Here is a 20,996-nt window from a genome sequence, read left to right as displayed (position 1 = left end):
CCTCATGGTGTCATGTCCTCATGGTGTCATGTTATGGTGTCATGTTATGGTGTCATGTCCTCATGGTGTCATGTCCTCATGGTGTCATGTCCTCATGGTGTCATGTCCTCATGGTGTCATGTCCTCATGGTGTCATGTTATGGTGTCATGTCCTCATGGTGTCATGTCCTCATGGTGTCATGTCCTCATGGTGTCATGTCCTCATGGTGTCATGTTATGGTGTCATGTCCTCATGGTGTCATGTCCTCATGGTGTCATGTCTTCATGGTGTCATGTTATGGTGTCATGTCCTCATGGTGTCATGTCCTCATGGTGTCATGTCTTCATGGTGTCATGTTATGGTGTCATGTCTTCATGGTGTCATGTCTTCATGGTGTCATGTTATGGTGTCATGTCTTCATGGTGTCATGTCTTCATGGTGTCATGTTATGGTGTAATGTCCTCATGGTGTCATGTCTTCATGGTGTCATGTCTTCATGGTGTCATGTCCTCATGGTGTCATGTTATGGTGTCATGTCCTCATGGTGTCATGTCTTCATGGTGTCATGTCTTCATGGTGTCATGTCTTCATGGTGTCATGTCCTCATGGTGTCATGTCCTCATGGTGTCATGTCTTCATGGTGTCATGTCTTCATGGTGTCATGTTATGGTGTCATGTCCTCATGGTGTCATGTCCTCATGGGTGTCATGTCCTCATGGTGTCATGTCCTCATGGTGTCATGTTATGGTGTCATGTTATGGTGTCATGTCCTCATGGTGTCATGTCCTCATGGTGTCATGTCTTCATGGTGTCATGTCCTCATGGTGTCATGTCCTCATGGTGTCATGTCCTCATGGTGTCATGTCATGGTGTCATGTCCTCATGGTGTCATGTCTTCATAGTGTCATGTCCTCATGGTGTCATGTCTTCATGGTGTCATGTCCTCATGGTGTCATGTCCTCATGGTGTCATGTCCTCATGGTGTCATGTCATGGTGTCATGTCCTCATGGTGTCATGTCCTCATGGTGTCATGTTATGGTGTCATGTCTTCATGGTGTCATGTCCTCATGGTGTCATGTCATGGTGTCATGTCCTCATGGTGTCATGTTATGGTGTCATGTCATGGTGTCATGTCCTCATGGTGTCATGTCCTCATGGTGTCATGTCCTCATGGTGTCATGTCCTCATGGTGTCATGTCCTCATGGTGTCATGTCCTCATGGTGTCATGTTATGGTGTCATGTCCTCATGGTGTCATGTCTTCATGGTGTCATGTCCTCATGGTGTCATGTTATGGTGTCATGTCCTCATGGTGTCATGTTATGGTGTCATGTCCTCATGGTGTCATGTCCTCATGGTGTCATGTCCTCATGGTGTCATGTCATGGTGTCATGTCTTCATGGTGTCATGTCCTCATGGTGCCATGTCCTCATGGTGTCATGTTATGGTGTCATGTCATCATGGTGTCATGTCCTCATGGTGTCATGTCCTCATGGTGTCATGTCCTCGTGGTGTCATGTCCTCATGGTGTCATGTCCTCATGGTGTCATGTCTTCATGGTGTCATGTCTTCATGGTGTCATGTTATGGTGTCATGTCCTCATGGTGTCATGTCCTCATGGTGTCATGTCCTCATGGTGTCATGTCCTCATGGTGTCATGTGTCATGTCCTCATGGTGTCATGTTCATGGTGTCATGTCCTCATGGTGTCATGTCCTCATGGTGTCATGTCATTCATGGTGTCATGTCCTCATGGTGTCATGTCCTCATGGTGTCATGTCCTCATGGTGTCATGTCATGGTGTCATGTCCTCATGGTGTCATGTCTTCATGGTGTCATGTCCTCATGGTGTCATGTCTTCATGGTGTCATGTCCTCATGGTGTCATGTCCTCATGGTGTCATGTCCTCATGGTGTCATGTCATGGTGTCATGTCCTCATGGTGTCATGTCCTCATGGTGTCATGTTATGGTGTCATGTCTTCATGGTGTCATGTCCTCATGGTGTCATGTCATGGTGTCATGTCCTCGTGGTGTCATGTTATGGTGTCATGTCATGGTGTCATGTCCATCATGGTGTCATGTCCTCATCATGGTGTCATGTCCTCATGGTGTCATGTCATGTCATGGTGTCATCATGGTGTCATGTCCTCATGGTGTCATGTCCTCATGGTGTCATGTTATGGTGTCATGTCCTCATGGTGTCATGTCCTCATGGTGTCATGTCTTCATGGTGTCATGTCCTCATGGTGTCATGTTATGGTGTCATGTCCTCATGGTGTCATGTCATGGTGTCATGTTATGGTGTCATGTCCTCATGGTGTCATGTCCTCATGGTGTCATGTCCTCATGGTGTCATGTCCTCATGGTGTCATGTCCTCATGGTGTCATGTTATGGTGTCATGTCCTCATGGTGTCATGTTATGGTGTCATGTCCTCATGGTGTCATGTTATGGTGTCATGTCCTCATGGTGTCATGTCCTCATGGTGTCATGTCATGGTGTCATGTCCTCATGGTGTCATGTCCTCATGGTGCCATGTCCTCATGGTGTCATGTCCTCATGGTGTCATGTTATGGTGTCATGTCATCATGGTGTCATGTCCTCATGGTGTCATGTCATGGTGTCATGTCCTCATGGTGCCATGTCCTCATGGTGTCATGTCCTCATGGTGTCATGTTATGGTGTCATGTCATCATGGTGTCATGTCCTCATGGTGTCATGTCCTCATGGTGTCATGTCATGGTGTCATGTCCTCATGGTGTCATGTTATGGTGTCATGTCCTGGTGTCATGTCTTCATGTGTCATGTCCTCATGGTGTCATGTTATGGTGTCATGTCATGGTGTCATGTCATGGTGTCATGTCCTCATGGTGTCATGTCCTCATGGTGTCATGTCCTCATGGTGTCATGTTATGGTGTCATGTCCTCATGGTGTCATGTCCTCATGGTGTCATGTCCTCATGGTGTCATGTCATGGTGTCATGTCCTCATGGTGCCATGTCCTCATGGTGTCATGTCCTCATGGTGTCATGTCTTCATGGTGTCATGTCTTCATGGTGTCATGTTATGGTGTCATGTCCTCATGGTGTCATGTCCTCATGGTGTCATGTCCTCATGGTGTCATGTCCTCATGGTGTCATGTTATGGTGTCATGTTATGGTGTCATGTCCTCATGGTGTCATGTCCTCATGGTGTCATGTCTTCATGGTGTCATGTCCTCATGGTGTCATGTCCTCATGGTGTCATGTCCTCATGGTGTCATGTCATGGTGTCATGTCCTCATGGTGTCATGTCTTCATGGTGTCATGTCTTCATGGTGTCATGTTATGGTGTCATGTCCTCATGGTGTCATGTTATGGTGTCATGTCCTCATGGTGTCATGTCCTCATGGTGTCATGTTTTTGGTGTCATGTCCTCATGGTGTCATGTCCTCATGGTGTCATGTCCTCATGTCCTCATGGTGTCATGTCCTCATGGTGTCATGTTATGGTGTCATGTCCTCATGGTGTCATGTCCTCATGGTGTCATGTCCTCATGGTGTCATGTCCTCATGGTGTCATGTCCTCATGGTGTCATGTTATGGTGTCATGTCCTCATGGTGTCATGTTATGGTGTCATGTCCTCATGGTGTCATGTCTTCATGGTGTCATGTCCTCATCGTGTCATGTCATCATGGTGTCATGTCATCATGGTGTCATGTCCTCATGGTGTCATGTCATGTCTCATGGTGTCATGTCCTCATGGTGTCATGTCCTCATGGTGTCATGGGTGTCATGTCCTCATGGTGTCATGTCCTCATGGTGTCATGTCCTCATGGTGTCATGTTATGGTGTCATGTCCTCATGGTGTCATGTCATCATGGTGTCATGTCCTCATGGTGTCATGTCTTCATGGTGTCATGTCCTCATGGTGTCATGTCCTCATGGTGTCATGTCCTCATGGTGTCATGTGTTCATGGTGTCATGTCCTCATGGTGTCATGTCCTCATGGTGTCATGTCTTCATGGTGTCATGTTATGGTGTCATGTCATCATGGTGTCATGTCTTCATGGTGTCATGTTATGGTGTCATGTCCTCATGGTGTCATGTCATCATGGTGTCATGTCATCATGGTGTCATGTCCTCATGGTGTCATGTCCTCATGATGTCATGTCCTCATGGTGTCATGTCATCATGGTGTCATGTCCTCATGGTGTCATGTCCTCATGGTGTCATGTCCTCATGGTGTCATGTTATGGTGTCATGTCATCATGGTGTCATGTCCTCATGGTGTCATGTCCTCATGGTGTCATGTCATGGTGTCATGTCCTCATGGTGTCATGTTATGGTGTCATGTCCTCATGGTGTCATGTCCTCATGGTGTCATGTCCTCATGGTGTCATGTCCTCATGGTGTCATGTTATGGTGTCATGTCCTCATGGTGTCATGTCCTCATGGTGTCATGTCCTCATGGTGTCATGTCCTCATGGTGTCATGTCCTCATGGTGCCATGTCCTCATGGTGTCATGTCCTCATGGTGTCATGTCTTCATGGTGTCATGTCTTCATGGTGTCATGTTATGGTGTCATGTCCTCATGGTGTCATGTCCTCATGGTGTCATGTCCTCATGGTGTCATGTTATGGTGTCATGTTATGGTGTCATGTCCTCATGGTGTCATGTCCTCATGGTGTCATGTCTTCATGGTGTCATGTCCTCATGGTGTTATGTCCTCATTGTGTCATGTCCTCATGGTGTCATGTCATGGTGTCATGTCCTCATGGTGTCATGTCTTCATGGTGTCATGTCCTCATGGTGTCATGTCTTCATGGTGTCATGTCCTCATGGTGTCATGTCCTCATGGTGTCATGTCATGGTGTCATGTCCTCATGGTGTCATGTCCTCATGGTGTCATGTTATGGTGTCATGTCTTCATGGTGTCATGTCCTCATGGTGTCATGTCATGGTGTCATGTCCTCGTGGTGTCATGTTATGGTGTCATGTCATGGTGTCATGTCCTCATGGTGTCATGTCCTCATGGTGTCATGTCCTCATGGTGTCATGTCTTCATGGTGTCATGTCCTCATGGTGTCATGTCCTCATGGTGTCATGTTATGGTGTCATGTCCTCATGGTGTCATGTCCTCATGGTGTCATGTCTCATGGTGTCATGTCTTCATGGTGTCATGTCCTCATGGTGTCATGTTATGGTGTCATGTCCTCATGGTGTCATGTCATGGTGTCATGTTATGGTGTCATGTCATGGTGTCATGTCCTCATGGTGTCATGTCCTCATGGTGTCATGTCCTCATGGTGTCATGTTATGGTGTCATGTCCTCATGGTGTCATGTTATGGTGTCATGTCCTCATGGTGTCATGTTATGGTGTCATGTCCTCATGGTGTCATGTCCTCATGGTGTCATGTCATGGTGTCATGGTCCTCATGGTGTCATGTCCTCATGGTGTCATGTCCTCATGGTGTCATGTCCATGTCCTCATGGTGTCATGTTATGGTGTCATGTCCTCATGGTGTCATGTCCTCATGGTGTCATGTCCTCATGGTGTCATGTCATGGTGTCATGTCCTCATGGTGCCATGTCCTCATGGTGTCATGTCCTCATGGTGTCATGTTATGGTGTCATGTCATCATGGTGTCATGTCCTCATGGTGTCATGTCCTCATGGTGTCATGTCATGGTGTCATGTCCTCATGGTGTCATGTTATGGTGTCATGTCCTCATGGTGTCATGTCCTCATGGTGTCATGTTATGGTGTCATGTCCTCATGGTGTCATGTCCTCATGGTGTCATGTCCTCATGGTGTCATGTTATGGTGTCATGTCCTCATGGTGTCATGTCCTCATGGTGTCATGTCCTCATGGTGTCATGTCCTCATGGTGTCATGTCCTCATGGTGTCATGTCCTCATGGTGTCATGTCCTCATGGTGTCATGTCCTCATGGTGTCATGTCTTCATGGTGTCATGTCTTCATGGTGTCATGTTATGGTGTCATGTCCTCATGGTGTCATGTCCTCATGGTGTCATGTCCTCGTGGTGTCATGTCCTCATGGTGTCATGTTATGGTGTCATGTCCTCATGGTGTCATGTCCTCATGGTGTCATGTCTTCATGTCCTCATGGTGTCATGTCCTCATGGTGTCATGTCTTCATGGTGTCATGTCCTCATGGTGTCATGTCCTCATGGTGTCATGTCCTCATGGTGTCATGTTATGGTGTCATGTCATGGTGTCATGTCTTCATGGTGTCATGTCCTCATGGTGTCATGTCATGGTGTCATGTCCTCATGGTGTCATGTTATGGTGTCATGTCATGGTGTCATGTCCTCATGGTGTCATGTTCATGGTGTCATGTCCTCATGGTGTCATGTCCTCATGGTGTCATGTCCTCATGGTGTCATGTCTTCATGGTGTCATGTCCTCATGGTGTCATGTCCTCATGGTGTCATGTCCTCATGGTGTCATGTTATGGTGTCATGTCCTCATGGTGTCATGTTATGGTGTCATGTCCTCATGGTGTCATGTCCTCATGGTGTCATGTCATGGTGTCATGTCCTCATGGTGTCATGTCCTCATGGTGTCATGTCCTCATGGTGTCATGTCCTCATGGTGTCATGTTATGGTGTCATGTCATCATGGTGTCATGTCCTCATGGTGTCATGTCCTCATGGTGTCATGTCATGGTGTCATGTCCTCATGGTGCCATGTCCTCATGGTGTCATGTCCTCATGGTGTCATGTTATGGTGTCATGTCATCATGGTGTCATGTCCTCATGGTGTCATGTCCTCATGGTGTCATGTCATGGTGTCATGTCCTCATGGTGTCATGTTATGGTGTCATGTCCTCATGGTGTCATGTCCTCATGGTGTCATGTTATGGTGTCATGTCATCATGGTGTCATGTCCTCATGGTGTCATGTCCTCATGGTGTCATGTCCTCATGGTGTCATGTCCTCATGGTGTCATGTCCTCATGGTGTCATGTCCTCATGGTGTCATGTTATGGTGTCATGTCCTCATGGTGTCATGTCCTCATGGTGTCATGTCTTCATGGTGTCATGTCCTCATGGTGTCATGTTATGGTGTCATGTTATGGTGTCATGTCCTCATGGTGTCATGTCCTCATGGTGTCATGTCCTCATGGTGTCATGTCCTCATGGTGTCATGTTATGGTGTCATGTCCTCATGGTGTCATGTCCTCATGGTGTCATGTCCTCATCGTGTCATGTCATCATGGTGTCATGTCATCATGGTGTCATATCCTCATGGTGTCATGTCCTCATGGTGTCATGTCCTCATGGTGTCATGTCCTCATGGTGTCATGTCCTCATGGTGTCATGTCCTCATTCATGGTGTCATGTCCTCATGGTGTCATGTCCTCATGGTGTCATGTCCTCATGGTGTCATGTCATGGTGTCATGTTATGGTGTCATGTCATCATGGTGTCATGTCCTCATGGTGTCATGTCTTCATGGTGTCATGTCCTCATGGTGTCATGTCCTCATGGTGTCATGTCCTCATGGTGTCATGTCTTCATGGTGTCATGTCCTCATGGTGTCATGTCCTCATGGTGTCATGTCCTCATGGTGTCATGTCTTCATGGTGTCATGTTATGGTGTCATGTCATCATGGTGTCATGTCCTCATGGTGTCATGTCTTCATGGTGTCATGTTATGGTGTCATGTCCTCATGGTGTCATGTCATCATGGTGTCATGTCCTCATGGTGTCATGTCCTCATGGTGTCATGTCATCATGGTGTCATGTCCTCATGGTGTCATGTCCTCATGGTGTCATGTCCTCATGGTGTCATGTCATCCTATGTTACAGTGATTTATTTTTCAGATGTTATTTTATATTAACTCTGAATGTGATATTGTCTAACTTTATCTGATGTTATGTTGTAATGTGATGCTCTTTCACCTCCAGGGCGTTACAGATGGACTGGACAGCACTGACTGAGGAGCTGTGGGACGGGCCAAACACTGCAGATACACCCAGAGCCAACTGGTCACACACTGGGGAGGAGGGGAGAGGAGGTGGGTGAGGGGAGGAGGGGATTAGGGGAGAGGAGAGGGGTGGGGGGTAAGGGGAGGAGGGGAGGGGAGATGGGAGGGGGATGAGGGGAGGAGGGGATTAGGGGAGAGGAGATGGGAGGGGGTGAGGGGAGGAGGAGATTAGGGGAGGGAGAGGGGGTGAGGGGAGGAGGGGAGAGGAGATGGGAGGGGGTGAAGGGAGAAAGGGATTAGGGGAGAAGAGATGGGAGGGGGTGAGTGGAGGAGGGGGTTAGGGGAGAGGAGAGGAGGTGAGAGGAGGAGAAGGGAGGGGGGTTAGGGGGATGAGGGGAGGAGTGGGGTGAGGGGAGGAGAGGTGAGGGGGGGTGAGGGGATGAGGGAAGGAGTGGAGGACGGGAGGAGAGGTGAGCGGGGTGAGAGGATGAGAGGAGAGTGGAGGAAGAGAGAAGAGGGGAGGGGAGAGGAGGAGAATGAGGAAAGGAGGAGGAGAGGTGGGGGTGAGGGGGAGGAGAGGAGGGGAGAGAAGGAGAAGGGAGGAGAGGTAAGGAGGGAGGGGATGAGGGGAGGAGAGGGAAGGAAAGTAGAGGAGAGGGAAGGAAAGTAGAGGGGAGGATTGGAGAGGGAAGGGGGAGAATGGAGAGGGGAGGAAAGGAGAGGGAAGGAAAGGAGAGGGGAGGAAAGGAGAGGGGAGGGAAGGAAAGGGAAGGAAAGGAGAGGGAAGGAAAGGAGAGGGGAGGAAAGGAGAGGGGAGGGAAGGAAAGTAGAGGGGAGGGGAGGGAAGGAAAGTAGAGGGGAGGGGAGGAAAGGAGAGGGAAGGAAAGAATAGGGGAGGGGAGGAAAGGAGAGGGGAGGAGAGGGGAGGGAAGGAAAGTAGAGGGGAGGGAAGGAAATGAGAGGGAAGGAAAGGAGAGGGAAGGAAAGGATAGGGGAGGAAAGGAGAGGGGAGGGGAGGAAAGGAGAGGGGAGGGAAGGAGAGGGGAGGGAAGGAAAGTAGAGGGGAGGAAAGGAGAGGGAAGGAAAGTATAGGGGAGGGGAGGAAAGGAGAGGGGAGGGAAGGAAAGTAGAGGGGAGGGAAGGAAAGGGGAGGGAAGGAAAGGAGAGGGGAGGGGAGGAAAGGAGAGGGAAGGAAAGGAAAGGAGAGGGGAGGAAAGGAAAGGAGAGGGGAGGAGGAAAAGGAGAGGGGAGGGAAGGAAAGTAGAGGGGAGGGGAGGGAAGGAAAGTAGAGGGGAGGAAAGGAGAGGGAAGGAAAGTAGAGGGGAGGGGAGGAAAGGAGAGGGGAGGAAAGGAGAGGGGAGGGAAGGAAAGTAGAGTGGAGGGAAGGAAAGGAAAGGAGAGGAGAGGGGAGGGGAGGAAAGGAGAGGGGAAGGGAGGAAAAGAGAGGGAAGGAAAGGAGAGGGGAGGAAAGGAGAGGGGAGGAAAGGAGAGGGGAGGAAAGGAGAGGGGAGGAAAGGAGAGGGGATGAAAGGAGAGGGAAGGAAAGGAGAGGGGAGGGGAGGAAAGGAGAGGGGACGAGAGGGGAGGGGAGGAAAGGAGAGGGGAGGAAAGGAGAGGGAAGGAAAGGAGAGGAGAGGGAAGGAAAGGAGAGGGAAGGAAAGGATAGGGGAGGAAAGGAGAGGGGAGGGGAGGAAAGGAGAGGGGAGGGAAGGAAAGTAGAGGGGAGGAAAGGAGAGGGAAGGAAAGTATAGGGGAGGGGAGGAAAGGAGAGGGGAGGGAAGGAAAGGAGAGGGGAGGAAAGGAGAGGGGAGGGAAGGAAAGTAGAGGGGAGGGGAGGGAAGGAAAGTAGAGGGGAGGAAAGGAGAGGGAAGGAAAGTAGAGGGGAGGGAAGGAAAGTAGAGGGGAGGGGAGGGAAGGAAAGTAGAGGGGAGGAAAGGAGAGGGAAGGAAAGTAGAGGGGAGGGGAGGAAAGGAGAGGGGAGGAAAGGAGAGGGGAGGGAAGGAAAGTAGAGTGGAGGGAAGGAAAGGAGAGGAGAGGGGAGGGGAGGAAAGGAGAGGGGAAGGGAGGAAAAGAGAGGGAAGGAAAGGAGAGGGGAGGAAAGGAGAGGGGAGGAAAGGAGAGGGGAGGAAAGGAGAGGGGAGGGGGAGAATGGAGAGGGGAGGAAAGGAGAGGGAAGGAAAGGAGAGGGGAGGAAAGGAGAGGGGAGGGGAGGGAAAGGGAAGGAAAGGAGGGGAAGGAAAGGAGAGGGAAGGAAAGGAGAGGGGAGGAAAGGAGAGGGGAGGGAAGGAAAGTAGAGGGGAGGGGAGGGAAGGAAAGTAGAGGGGAGGGGAGGAAAGGAGAGGGAAGGAAAGAATAGGGGGGGAGGAAAGGAGGAAAGGAGAGGGGAGGAGGGGAGGGAAGGAAAGTAGAGGGGAGGGAAGGAAATGAGAGGGAAGGAAAGGAGAGGGAAGGAAAGGATAGGGGAGGAAAGGAGAGGGGAGGGGAGGAAAGGAGAGGGGAGGGAAGGAGAGGGGAGGGAAGGAAAGTAGAGGGGAGGAAAGGAGAGGGAAGGAAAGTATAGGGGAGGGGAGGAAAGGAGAGGGGAGGGAAGGAAAGTAGAGGGGAGGGAAGGAAAGGGGAGGGAAGGAAAGGAGAGGGGGGAGGGGAGGAAAGGAGAGGGAAGGAAAGGAAAGGAGAGGGGAGGAAAGGAAAGGAGAGGGGAGGAAAGGAGAGGGGAGGGAAGGAAAGTAGAGGGGAGGGGAGGGAAGGAAAGTAGAGGGGAGGAAAGGAGAGGGAAGGAAAGTAGAGGGGAGGGGAGGAAAGGAGAGGGGAGGAAAGGAGAGGGGAGGGAAGGAAAGTAGAGTGGAGGGAAGGAAAGGAAAGGAGAGGAGAGGGGGAGGGGAGGAAAGGAGAGGGGAAGGGAGGAAAAGAGAGGGAAGGAAAGGAGAGGGGAGGAAAGGAGAGGGGAGGAAAGGAGAGGGGAGGAAAGGAGAGGGGAGGAAAGGAGAGGGGATGAAAGGAGAGGGAAGGAAAGGAGAGGGGAGGGGAGGAAAGGAGAGGGGACGAGAGGGGAGGGGAGGAAAGGAGAGGGGAGGAAAGGAGAGGGAAGGAAAGGAGAGGAGAGGGAAGGAAAGGAGAGGGAAGGAAAGGATAGGGGAGGAAAGGAGAGGGGAGGGGAGGAAAGGAGAGGGGAGGGAAGGAAAGTAGAGGGGAGGAAAGGAGAGGGAAGGAAAGTATAGGGGAGGGGAGGAAAGGAGAGGGGAGGGAAGGAAAGGAGAGGGGAGGAAAGGAGAGGGGAGGGAAGGAAAGTAGAGGGGAGGGGAGGGAAGGAAAGTAGAGGGGAGGAAAGGAGAGGGAAGGAAAGGAGAGGGGAGGGAAGGAAAGTAGAGGGGAGGGGAGGGAAGGAAAGTAGAGGGGAGGAAAGGAGAGGGAAGGAAAGTAGAGGGGAGGGGAGGAAAGGAAAGGAGAGGGGAGGAAAGGAGAGGGGAGGGAAGGAAAGTAGAGTGGAGGGAAGGAAAGGAGAGGGGAGAGGGGAGGGGAGGAAAGGAGAGGGGAAGGGAGGAAAAGAGAGGGAAGGAAAGGAGAGGGGAGGAAAGGAGAGGGGAGGAAAGGAGAGGGGAGGGGAGGGGAGGGGGAGGGGAGGGGAGGGAGGGAGGAGAGGGGAGGAAAGGAGAGGGGAGGGAAGGAAAGTAGAGGGGAGGGGAGGGAAGGAAAGTAGAGGGGAGGAAAGGAGAGGGAAGGAAAGTAGAGGGGAGGGGAGGAAAGGAGAGGGGAGGAAAGGAGAGGGGAGGGAAGGAAAGTAGAGTGGAGGGAAGGAAAGGAGAGGAGAGGGGAGAGGGAGGGAAAAAGGAGAGGGGAAGGGAGGAAAAGAGAGGGAAGGAAATGAGAAGGGAGGGGAGGGGAGGGGAGGAGGGGGGGAGGGGAGGGGGGGAGGGGAGGGGAGGGATGGAAGGTAAAGGGGAGGGGAGGAAAGGAAAGGAGAGGGGAGGAAAGGAAAGGAGAGGGGAGGGGAGGAAAGGAGAGGGGAGGGGAGGAAAGGAGAGGGGAGGGGAGGAAAGGAGAGTGAAGGAAAGGAGAGGGGAGGAAAGGAAAGGAGAGGGGAGGGGAGGAAAGGAGAGGGGAGGGAAGGAAAGGAGAGGGAAGGAAAGGAAAAAAGAGAAAATAAAGACAAAGCAGTATTGATTTTGGGTGGATTTAGAATAGACAATACTAATCCGATGTAAAACTATTCCATCACCCCCGGTGTTACCTCTCCTGGAGGCCTCGAAGCTGTCGAAGAGGTTGATTCTCTGGATGTCGTAGGTCAGAGTGGTGTTGGGCATTAAGGTCCGGTTCCTGTTGATGTTGCTCACTGCAAACTTAAACGCCAACTCCTCTACACTCACCAACTCACTCTCACGAGTCTCAAAGATACCACCTGGAGGGAGGAAATGAAGGAGGGGGGAGAGGGGAGAAGGGGAGAGAGGGGAGAGGGGAAAGGGGAGAGGGGAGAAGGGGAGGGAACAAGGAGAGAGGGGAGTTGGAGAGAGAGAGAGGGGGAGAGAGGGGAGAGGGGAGAGAGAGAAAGGGAGAGGGAGAGAGGGGAGAGAGAGAGGGAGAGAGAGGGGAGAGAGGGGAGAGAGAGAGAGGGAGAGAGAGGGGGGAGAGAGAGAGGGAGAGGGAGAGAGAGGGGAGAGAGAGAGAGGGAGAGGGAGAGGGGGAGAGAGGGGGGAGATGGTGGTCGAGGGAAAAAGAGAGATAGTGAACTAGTTCACTCGTAATAAATAAATACATACAAACAAAGCCATCACTTGAGTTGGAGATTTAAAACATAAATAACAGAGGGAAGAAAAGAAAGAGATAAAGAACGAACTGATGAGAAGGAATTACCAAATTAGCAGGGGATGGAGAAAGTTCATTATGCAACGAAGCCAGAAAGCAATTATTTAGTTATTTGTGAAAAACAAGTTGGAAACAAAACATGCAGGGTATCGCCTTATCTCATGAATAATGGTTTATGTAAATTACATGGCTCTGTCCCAAATTATTCACTATAGTGCACTACCTTCAACCAGAGCCCTATGGGAAAAGGAGTGCACTACCTTCGACCAGAGCCCTATGGGAAAAGGAGTGCACTACCTTCGACCAGAGACCTATGGGAAAAGGAGTGCACTACCTAGGGAATAGGGTGGTTTTTGGGGATACATGTTGGTGTATGTAAAATGCATGGCTTTGTGTGGGGGATTACTTCATGTTATTATGAATGGATTCAACAGCCGGACCCAGTCACAGTACACTGAGAATGGAATGATTTCACTACTTTATCTACAATACATGATCTGCAATACATGATCTGCAATACATGATCTGCAATACATGATCTGCAATACATGATCTGCAATACATGATCTGCAATACATGATCTGCAATACATGATATACAATACATGATCTGCAATACATGATCTGCAAAACATGATCTACAATACATGATCTACAATACATGATCTACAATACATGATCTACAATACATGATCTACAATACATGATCTACAATACATGATCTACAATACATGATCTGCAATACATGATCTACAATACATGATCTACAATACATGATCTACAATACATGATCTGCAATACATGATCTACAATACATGATCTACAATACATGATCTGCAATACATGATCTGCAATACATGATCTACAATACATGATCTGCAATACATGATCTACAATACATGATCTACAATACATGATCTACAATACATGATCTGCAATACATGATCTACAATACATGATCTACAATACATGATCTGGAGGGTGTAAGGAAGGATGGATGAGATGGAGGGAGGGATGAGGGAGGAAGGAAGGGAGAGATGGAGGGAGGGATGAGGGAGGAAGGAAGGGAGAGATGGAGGGAGGGATGAGGGAGGAAGGACGGGAGAGATGGAGGGAGGGATGAGGGAGAGGAAGACATGACAACAGGGAGTGAGAAATGGAGAGGGATGAGGGAGAGATGGAGGAATGAGGGAGAATGAGAGAGAGAGGAGGATGGAGGGAGGAAGGGAGAGGGAGGGAGAAAGACATTGAGGGAGAGATGGGAGATGGAGGGAGGGAAGGAGGGAGAGATGGATATAATAAAGAGATGTAGCTATAGGCAGGGGTTGGAGAGATGGAGAGATGAAGGCAGGGAGAGATGGTAGGAGAGAGGGAGGCAGGGAGAGATGGAGGGAGAAAGAGAAGAAGACATGACAACGGAGTGAGAGATGGAGCAAGAGGTGGAGGTAGAGATGGAGAGGGATGAGAGAGAGATGGAGGGAGGTAGACAAGGAGGGAGGGATGGAGATGAGGGAGGGAGAAAGGGAAGCAGGGGGAGATGGAAGCAGGGAGAGATTGAGGAATGGAGGCAAAGAGAGATGGAGGGAGAGATAGAAAGATGGAGGGGGGGATGGATGGAGAGATAAAAAGAGTGAGGGAGGGATGGATGGATGGAGAAATAGAAAGATGGAGGAACGGATGGATGGAGAGATAGAAAGATGGAGGAAGGGATGGATGGAGAGAGAACGATGGAGGGAGGGATGGAGGAAGAGATAAAGATGGAGGGAGAGATAGAAAGATGGAGGGAGGGATGGATGGAGAGATAGAGGGATGGAGGGAGGGATAGAGAGATGGAGGGAGAGATAGAAAGATGGAGGGAGAGATAGAAAGATGGAGGGAGGGATGGAGGGAGAGATAGAAAGATGGAGGGAGAGATAGAAAGATGGAGGGAGGGATGGAGGGAGAGATAGAAAGATGGAGGGAGGGATGGAGGGAGAGATAGAAAGATGGAGGGAGGGATAGAAAGATGGAGGGGGGATGGATGGAGAGATAGAACGATGGATGGAGAGATAGAAAGATAGATGGAGGGATGGATGGATGGAGAGATAGAAAGATGGATGGATGAATGGAGAGATAGAAAGATGGAGGGATGGATGGAGAGATATACAGATGGAGGGAGGGATGGATGGAGAGATAGAAAGATGGAGGGAGGGATGGATGGAGAGATAGAAAGATGGAGGGAGGGATGGAGAGATAGAAAGAAAGATGGAGGGGGGAGAGATAGAAAGATGGAGGGAGGGAGAGAGAAAGATGGAGGAAGGGATGGATGGAGAGATAGAAAGATGGAGGAAGGGATGGAGAGATAGAGAGATGGATGGAGGGAGATAGAAAGATGGAGGGAGGGGATGGAGAGATAGAAAGATGGATGGAGGGATGGATGGAGAGATAGAGAGATGGAGGGAGGGATGGATGGAGAGATAGAAAGATGGAGGGAGGGATGGAGGGAGAGATAGAAAGATGGAGAGAGGGATGGAGAGATAGTAGAGATACTAGAGATACTCATTCTCTGAGGACGAGAGTGTGAAGGACGCATAAAACATTACATTAGAGAAGCACTCGCGCTAACCCTCCACCCCCTCTACTGCGCCCTAACCCCTACTGCACCCCTACTGCGCTAACCCTGCACCCCTCTACTGCGCTTAACCCTACTGCACCTCCTCCTGTACTGCACTCCACCCCCTCTACTGCGCTAACCCTACTGCACTTCCTGTACTGCGCTAACCCTACTGCACCTCCTGTACTGTGCTAACACTACTGCACTAACCCTACCTCACTGCCTCTACTGCGCTAACCCTACTGCACTTCCTGTACTGTGCTAACCCTACTGCACTTCCTGTACTGCGCTAACCCTACTGCACCTCCTGTACTGTGCTAACCCTACTGCACTTCCTGTACTGCGCTAACCCTACTGCACCTCCTGTACTGTGCTAACACTACTGCACTAACCCTACCTCACTGCCTCTACTGCGCTAACCCTACTGCACTTCCTGTACTGCGCTAACCCTACTGCACTCCCTCTACAGCGCTAACCCTACTGCACTCCCTCTACAGCGCTAACCCTACTGCACTCCCTCTACTGCGCTAACCCTACTGCACTTTCTGTACAGCGCTAACCCTACTGCACTCCCTCTACAGCGCTAACCCTACTGCACTCCCTCTACAGCGCTAACCCTACTGCACTCCCTCTACAGCGCTAACCCTACTGCACTCCCTCTACTGCGTTAACCCTACTGCACCTCCTGTACTCCCTCTACTGCGCTAACCCTACTGCACTCCCTCTCCTGCGCTAACCCTACTGCGCTAACCCTACTGCGTTAGCCCTCCTGCGCTAACCCTACTGCGCTAACCCTACTGCACTCCCTCTACTGCGCTAACCCTACTGCGCTAACCCTACTGCGCTAACCCTACTGCACTAACCCTACTGCACTCCCCCCTACACTGCACCCAATTCACTACACACAGTTGATAATTATATTAATTGAAACGCTAATCCTTTGCATAAGAACGGTCGCTCATTCTAAAATAATTGCAATGTGCTTATATTTACGCCCGTATGTCGTTGTTGTCTTCTCTGTTGGAATCTGGTCCGTCTGCTGGAGAGTTCAGTTCATCAGACAGTCTCTGGTTAACTTCCCCAAGAGGAGAGTTCAGTTCATCAGACAGTCTCTGGTTAACTTCCCCAAGAGGAGAGTTCAGTTCATCAGACAGTCTCTGGTTAACTTCCCCAGAGGAGAGTCAGTTCATTAGACAGTCTCTGGTTAACTTCCCCAAGAGGAGAGTTCAGTTCATCAGACAGTCTCTGGTTAACTTCCCCAGAGGAGAGTTCAGTTCATCAGACAGTCTCTGGTTAACTTCCCCAGAGGAGAGTTCAGTTCATCAGACAGTCTCTGGTTAACTTCCCCAAGAGGAGAGTTCAGTTCATCAGACAGTCTCTGGTTAACTTCCCCAGAGGAGAGTTCAGTTCATCAGACAGTCTCTGGTTAACTTCCCCAGAAGTCACAATTATCTTGGCAAAAGGATGTAAAAATATTTGTGCACAAAAATTGAGAGAAATAAGCTTTGTTTTGCTTCTGGAACATTCCTGTGATCTTTTTTTCAGCTCATAAAACTTGGGACTTAACATGCTGTGTTTATATTTTTGTTCTGATACTGAGTGAGGGAGAGATGGTAGGGAGGGAGGTAGAGATGGGGAGCGAGAGGAAGATAGAAAGAGAGGAGGACAACAGGGGGAGACCCTGTGACCTTCATATCCCTCAACCCCAAAAGAAGAACAGATGTGTTAGCTGTCTTGTACCAGAGAAACAGCTGGACATACAAATGGAGAGAGAGAGAGAGAGAGAGAGAGAGAGAGAGAGAGAGAGAGAGAGAGAGAGAGAGAGAGAGAGAGAGAGAGAGAGAGAGAGAGAGAGAGAGAGAGAGAGAGAGACAGAGAGAGACAGAGAGAGACAGAGAGAGACAGAGAGAGACAGAGAGATCTCTGGCTAAAGGAGAGAGAGAAAGAGACAGTGAGAGAGAGAGAGAGAGAGAGAGAGAGAGAGAGAGAGAGAGAGAGAGAGAGAGAGAGAGAGAGAGAGAGAGAGAGAGAGAGAGAGAGAGAGAGAGAGAGAGAGAGAGAGAGAGAGATAGAGGGCACATCAGGCTAAAGGAGAGAGAGAAAGAGAGAGAGAGAGAGAGAGAGAGAGAGAGAGAGAGAGAGAGAGAGAGAGAGAGAGAGAGAGAGAGAGAGAGAGAGAGAGAGAGAGAGAGAGAGAGAGAGAGAATAGAGGGCACATCAGGCTAAAGGAGAGAGAGAAAGAGACAGTGAGAGAGAGAAAGAGAGAGAGAGAGAGAGAGAGAGAGAGAGAGAGAGAGAGAGAGAGAGAGAGAGAGAGAGAGAGAGAGAGGATATAGGGCACATCAGGCTAAATGAGGGAGAGAGAGAGAGAGAGAGAGAGAGAGAGAGAGAGAGAGAGAGAGAATAGAGGGCACATCAGGCTAAAGGAGAGATAATTGAATTGAGTGCACCAGTTTTTTGCCCCACATGAGACCATCAATTTCACTCCCTCTCTCTCTCTCTGTCTCTTTCTCTGTCTGTCTGTCTCCTTTCTTATGAAGCTGAACTGAACAAAATTAGATGTGGCATCTGCTAGTCAAACCCTGCCCTGTCTTTGGAACGTTTCAAAACCCATTTCACACCAGCCACACACACAGGGGGACGTTAACGTTCCAAACTAGAGGTCGACCGATTATGATTTTTCAACGCCGATACCGATTAATCGGCTGATTTAAAAAAAACATTTTTTTGTAATAATGACAATTACAACAATACTGAATCAACACTTATTTTAACTTAATATAATACATAAAAATCAATTTAGCCTCAAATAAATAATGAAACATGTTCAATTTGGTTTAAATAATGCAAAAACAAAGTGTTGGAGAAGTAAAAGTGCAATATGTGCCATGTAAAAAAGCTAACGTTTGAGTTCCTTGCTCAGAACATGAGAACATATGAAAGCTGGTGGTTCCTTTTAACATGAGTCTTCAATATTCCCAGGTAAGAGGTTTTAGGTTGTAGTTAATATAGTATTTATAGGACTATTTCCCTCTATACCATTTGTATTTCATTAACCTTTGACTATTTGATGTTATTATAGGCACTTTAGCATTGCCAGTGTAACAGTATAGCTTCCGTCCCTCTCCTCGCTCCTACCTGGGCTCGAACCAGGAACTTCCAATAGTAAAATTCTGGCCAATTAGTTCGCAATGAGCCAGTCTGCCCAAACTGTTGCATATACCCTGACTCTGCGTGTAATGAACACAAGAGAAGTGACACAATTTCACCTGGTTAATATTGCCTGCTAACCTGATTTCTTTTAGCTAAATATGCAGGTTTAAAAATAAATACTTCTGTGTATTGATTTTAAGAAAAGCATTGGTGTTTATGGTTAGGTACAGTCGTGCAACGATTGTGCTTTTTTCTCAAATGTGCCTTTGTTAAATCATTCCCCAGCGTTGCATCGATTATATGCAACATAGGACACGCTAGATAAACTAGTAATATCATCAAACATGTGTAGTTAACTAGTGATTATGATTGATTGATTGTTTTTATAAGATACATTTAATGCTAGCTAGCAACTTACCTTGGCTTCTACTGCATTCACGTAACAGTTGGGCTCCTTGTGAGGCAGGTGGTTAGAGCGTTGGAGGTTGCAAGATTGAATCCCTGAGCTGACAATGTAAAAATCTGTCATTCTGCCCCTGAACAAGGCAGTTAATTAATCGGCCATTCCGATGAATCGGTCGACCTCTATTCCACACCAGACTGACAGACAGGGATCTTAACGATAATTGTAATATAATACTTGACTGAATCTCTCTTTCTCGTTTTACACAACAAAAACGTATAAGCATACACTGAAATGGCTTTTTCCCCTAGCACTACACAGCTGATTCACCTAAGGCTTCCGATTTTGGGGAAACTCTGCTATCTATCTCAAAATCAAATCAAATGTATTTATATAGCCCTTCGTACATCAGCTGATATATCAAAGTGCTGTACAGAAACTCAGCCTAAAACCCCCAAACCGCAAGCAATGCAGGTGTAGAATGTACCACTGCACGTCTGTCTGTCTGTCTGTCTGTCTGTCTGTCTGTCTGTCTGTCTGTCTGTCTGTCTGTCTGTCTGTCTGTCTGTCTGTCTGTCTGTCTGTCTGCCTGCCTGCCTGCCTGCCTGCCTGCCTGCCTGCCTGCCTGCCTGCCTGCCTGCCTGCCTATCTGTCTGTCTGCCTGTCTGCCTGCCTGCCTGTCTGTCTGTCTGCCTGTCTGCCTGTCTGCCTGTCTGCCTGTCTGTCTTTACGCAACACTTTACATTCAGGACTAACATGTCATTTTTTTTGCAGTATTACTTTAGTGCCTTGTTGCAAACAGGATGAGGCATGTTTTTGAATATTTTTTATTCTGTACAGGCTTCCTTCTTTTATGTTAGTGTTGTGGAGTAACTACAACATTGTTGATCCATCCTCTGTTATCTCCTATCATAGTCATTAAACTCTTAACATTTTTAACCTCTAAAGGTTTAAAGGAAGTACCAGATCAATGTGCAGAGGTACAAGGTATTTGAGGTAGATATGTACATGAAGGCAGGGTAAAGTGACATCAGGATAGATAATAATAAGGTATTAGAGGTAGATATGTACATGAAGGCAGGGTAAAGTGACTAGGCATCAGGATAGATAATAATAAGGTATTAGAGGTAGATATGAACATGAAGGCAGGGTAAAGTGACTAGGCATCAGGATAGATAATAATAAGAATAAAATGAAGAACAGAGTAGCATCGGGAAATTATGAGTGTAAAAGTATAACGATCTGACTGTTCTGGAATGTTCCTCAGTGTTCTAGAATGTTACTCAGTATTCTAGAATGCTCCCCAATCACACTGTTGTAGAATGTTCCTAAGACTGTTCTAGAAATGTTCCTCAATAACTGTTCTAGAATTTTCTACTATCAGACTATTCTAGAATGTTCCAGAATCAGCCGCCATTCAGTCACAGAGGTGAAAATGATTTTACACTGTGACTCAACAGGAGCGTACTTCTGAAACTCGGTGACATCTATTAACCCCGCTCGGTCTCTGCATTCTCCCAAACAAGTCTCCAAGCCATCTGTGTCTGGGGAGAATCACCCATTTATTCACTGTGAAACGCATTCAATTTCAGAGGCACCTATTACCAGGCCCATTCAATCAACAATCCCCTCTTGACCCTCTCATTCTGTTTTAATCTACTCATTGGGTGCATCCCAATAATCCCTGAAGGGTACACCAACCAAAAAGCACTGGATTGGTGGATACATGGGTTTGAAGGAGTTTCCACCCTTTCTTAAACCCGGTGATTTCCTTTTTAATCAATGGAAGTGAACAAGTGTACACTTTTGGGAGATCTGCTTTCTCCGTAGAGATGGAAAGAGGTCACAATCTTATATCCATTAAATTATGGCCTCTGTGAGCACATGGGCAGCGCCATTGAGGCCATCTCCATTCTGCTGAAGTAGTCAAATATCTTCTTCACGATTGGCTGGTTGGACATGACTCCAACAGGGTCATCAGGAGCGATCAGCCAATGAAATTGGAAGTCCCACCGTGACCGTATTACCACCACACCGGCGGTCACGAATCACTAAGGCAGACAGATTCCAGTGCTTTAAGACCTTAACCATTGTGCCAGTGCCGAAGCAGTCGACCGCATCATGCCTGAATGAC

General features: G+C 48.7%; 1 protein-coding gene across 2 annotated transcripts in view; it reads right to left on the bottom strand.

Annotated features, from left to right (window-relative positions):
* LOC124007011 (glutamate receptor ionotropic, kainate 1-like) overlaps positions 1 to 20,996 on the bottom strand; it is a 116,181-nt gene that overhangs the window by 82,494 nt on the left and 12,691 nt on the right. For both annotated transcript variants that reach the window (XM_046317245.1, XM_046317246.1), the window contains exons 2-3: positions 12,143 to 12,310; positions 7,889 to 7,983 (exon numbers count right to left, since the gene is read on the bottom strand). In XM_046317245.1, coding sequence (XP_046173201.1) covers positions 7,889 to 7,983; positions 12,143 to 12,310 — 263 coding nt within the window. The remainder of the gene's footprint in view (positions 1 to 7,888; positions 7,984 to 12,142; positions 12,311 to 20,996) is intronic.

This window comes from Oncorhynchus gorbuscha, linkage group LG20, assembly GCF_021184085.1.
Source record: "Oncorhynchus gorbuscha isolate QuinsamMale2020 ecotype Even-year linkage group LG20, OgorEven_v1.0, whole genome shotgun sequence".
NCBI lineage: Eukaryota > Metazoa > Chordata > Actinopteri > Salmoniformes > Salmonidae > Oncorhynchus > Oncorhynchus gorbuscha.
This window is presented reverse-complemented; position numbering and strand designations above follow the sequence as displayed.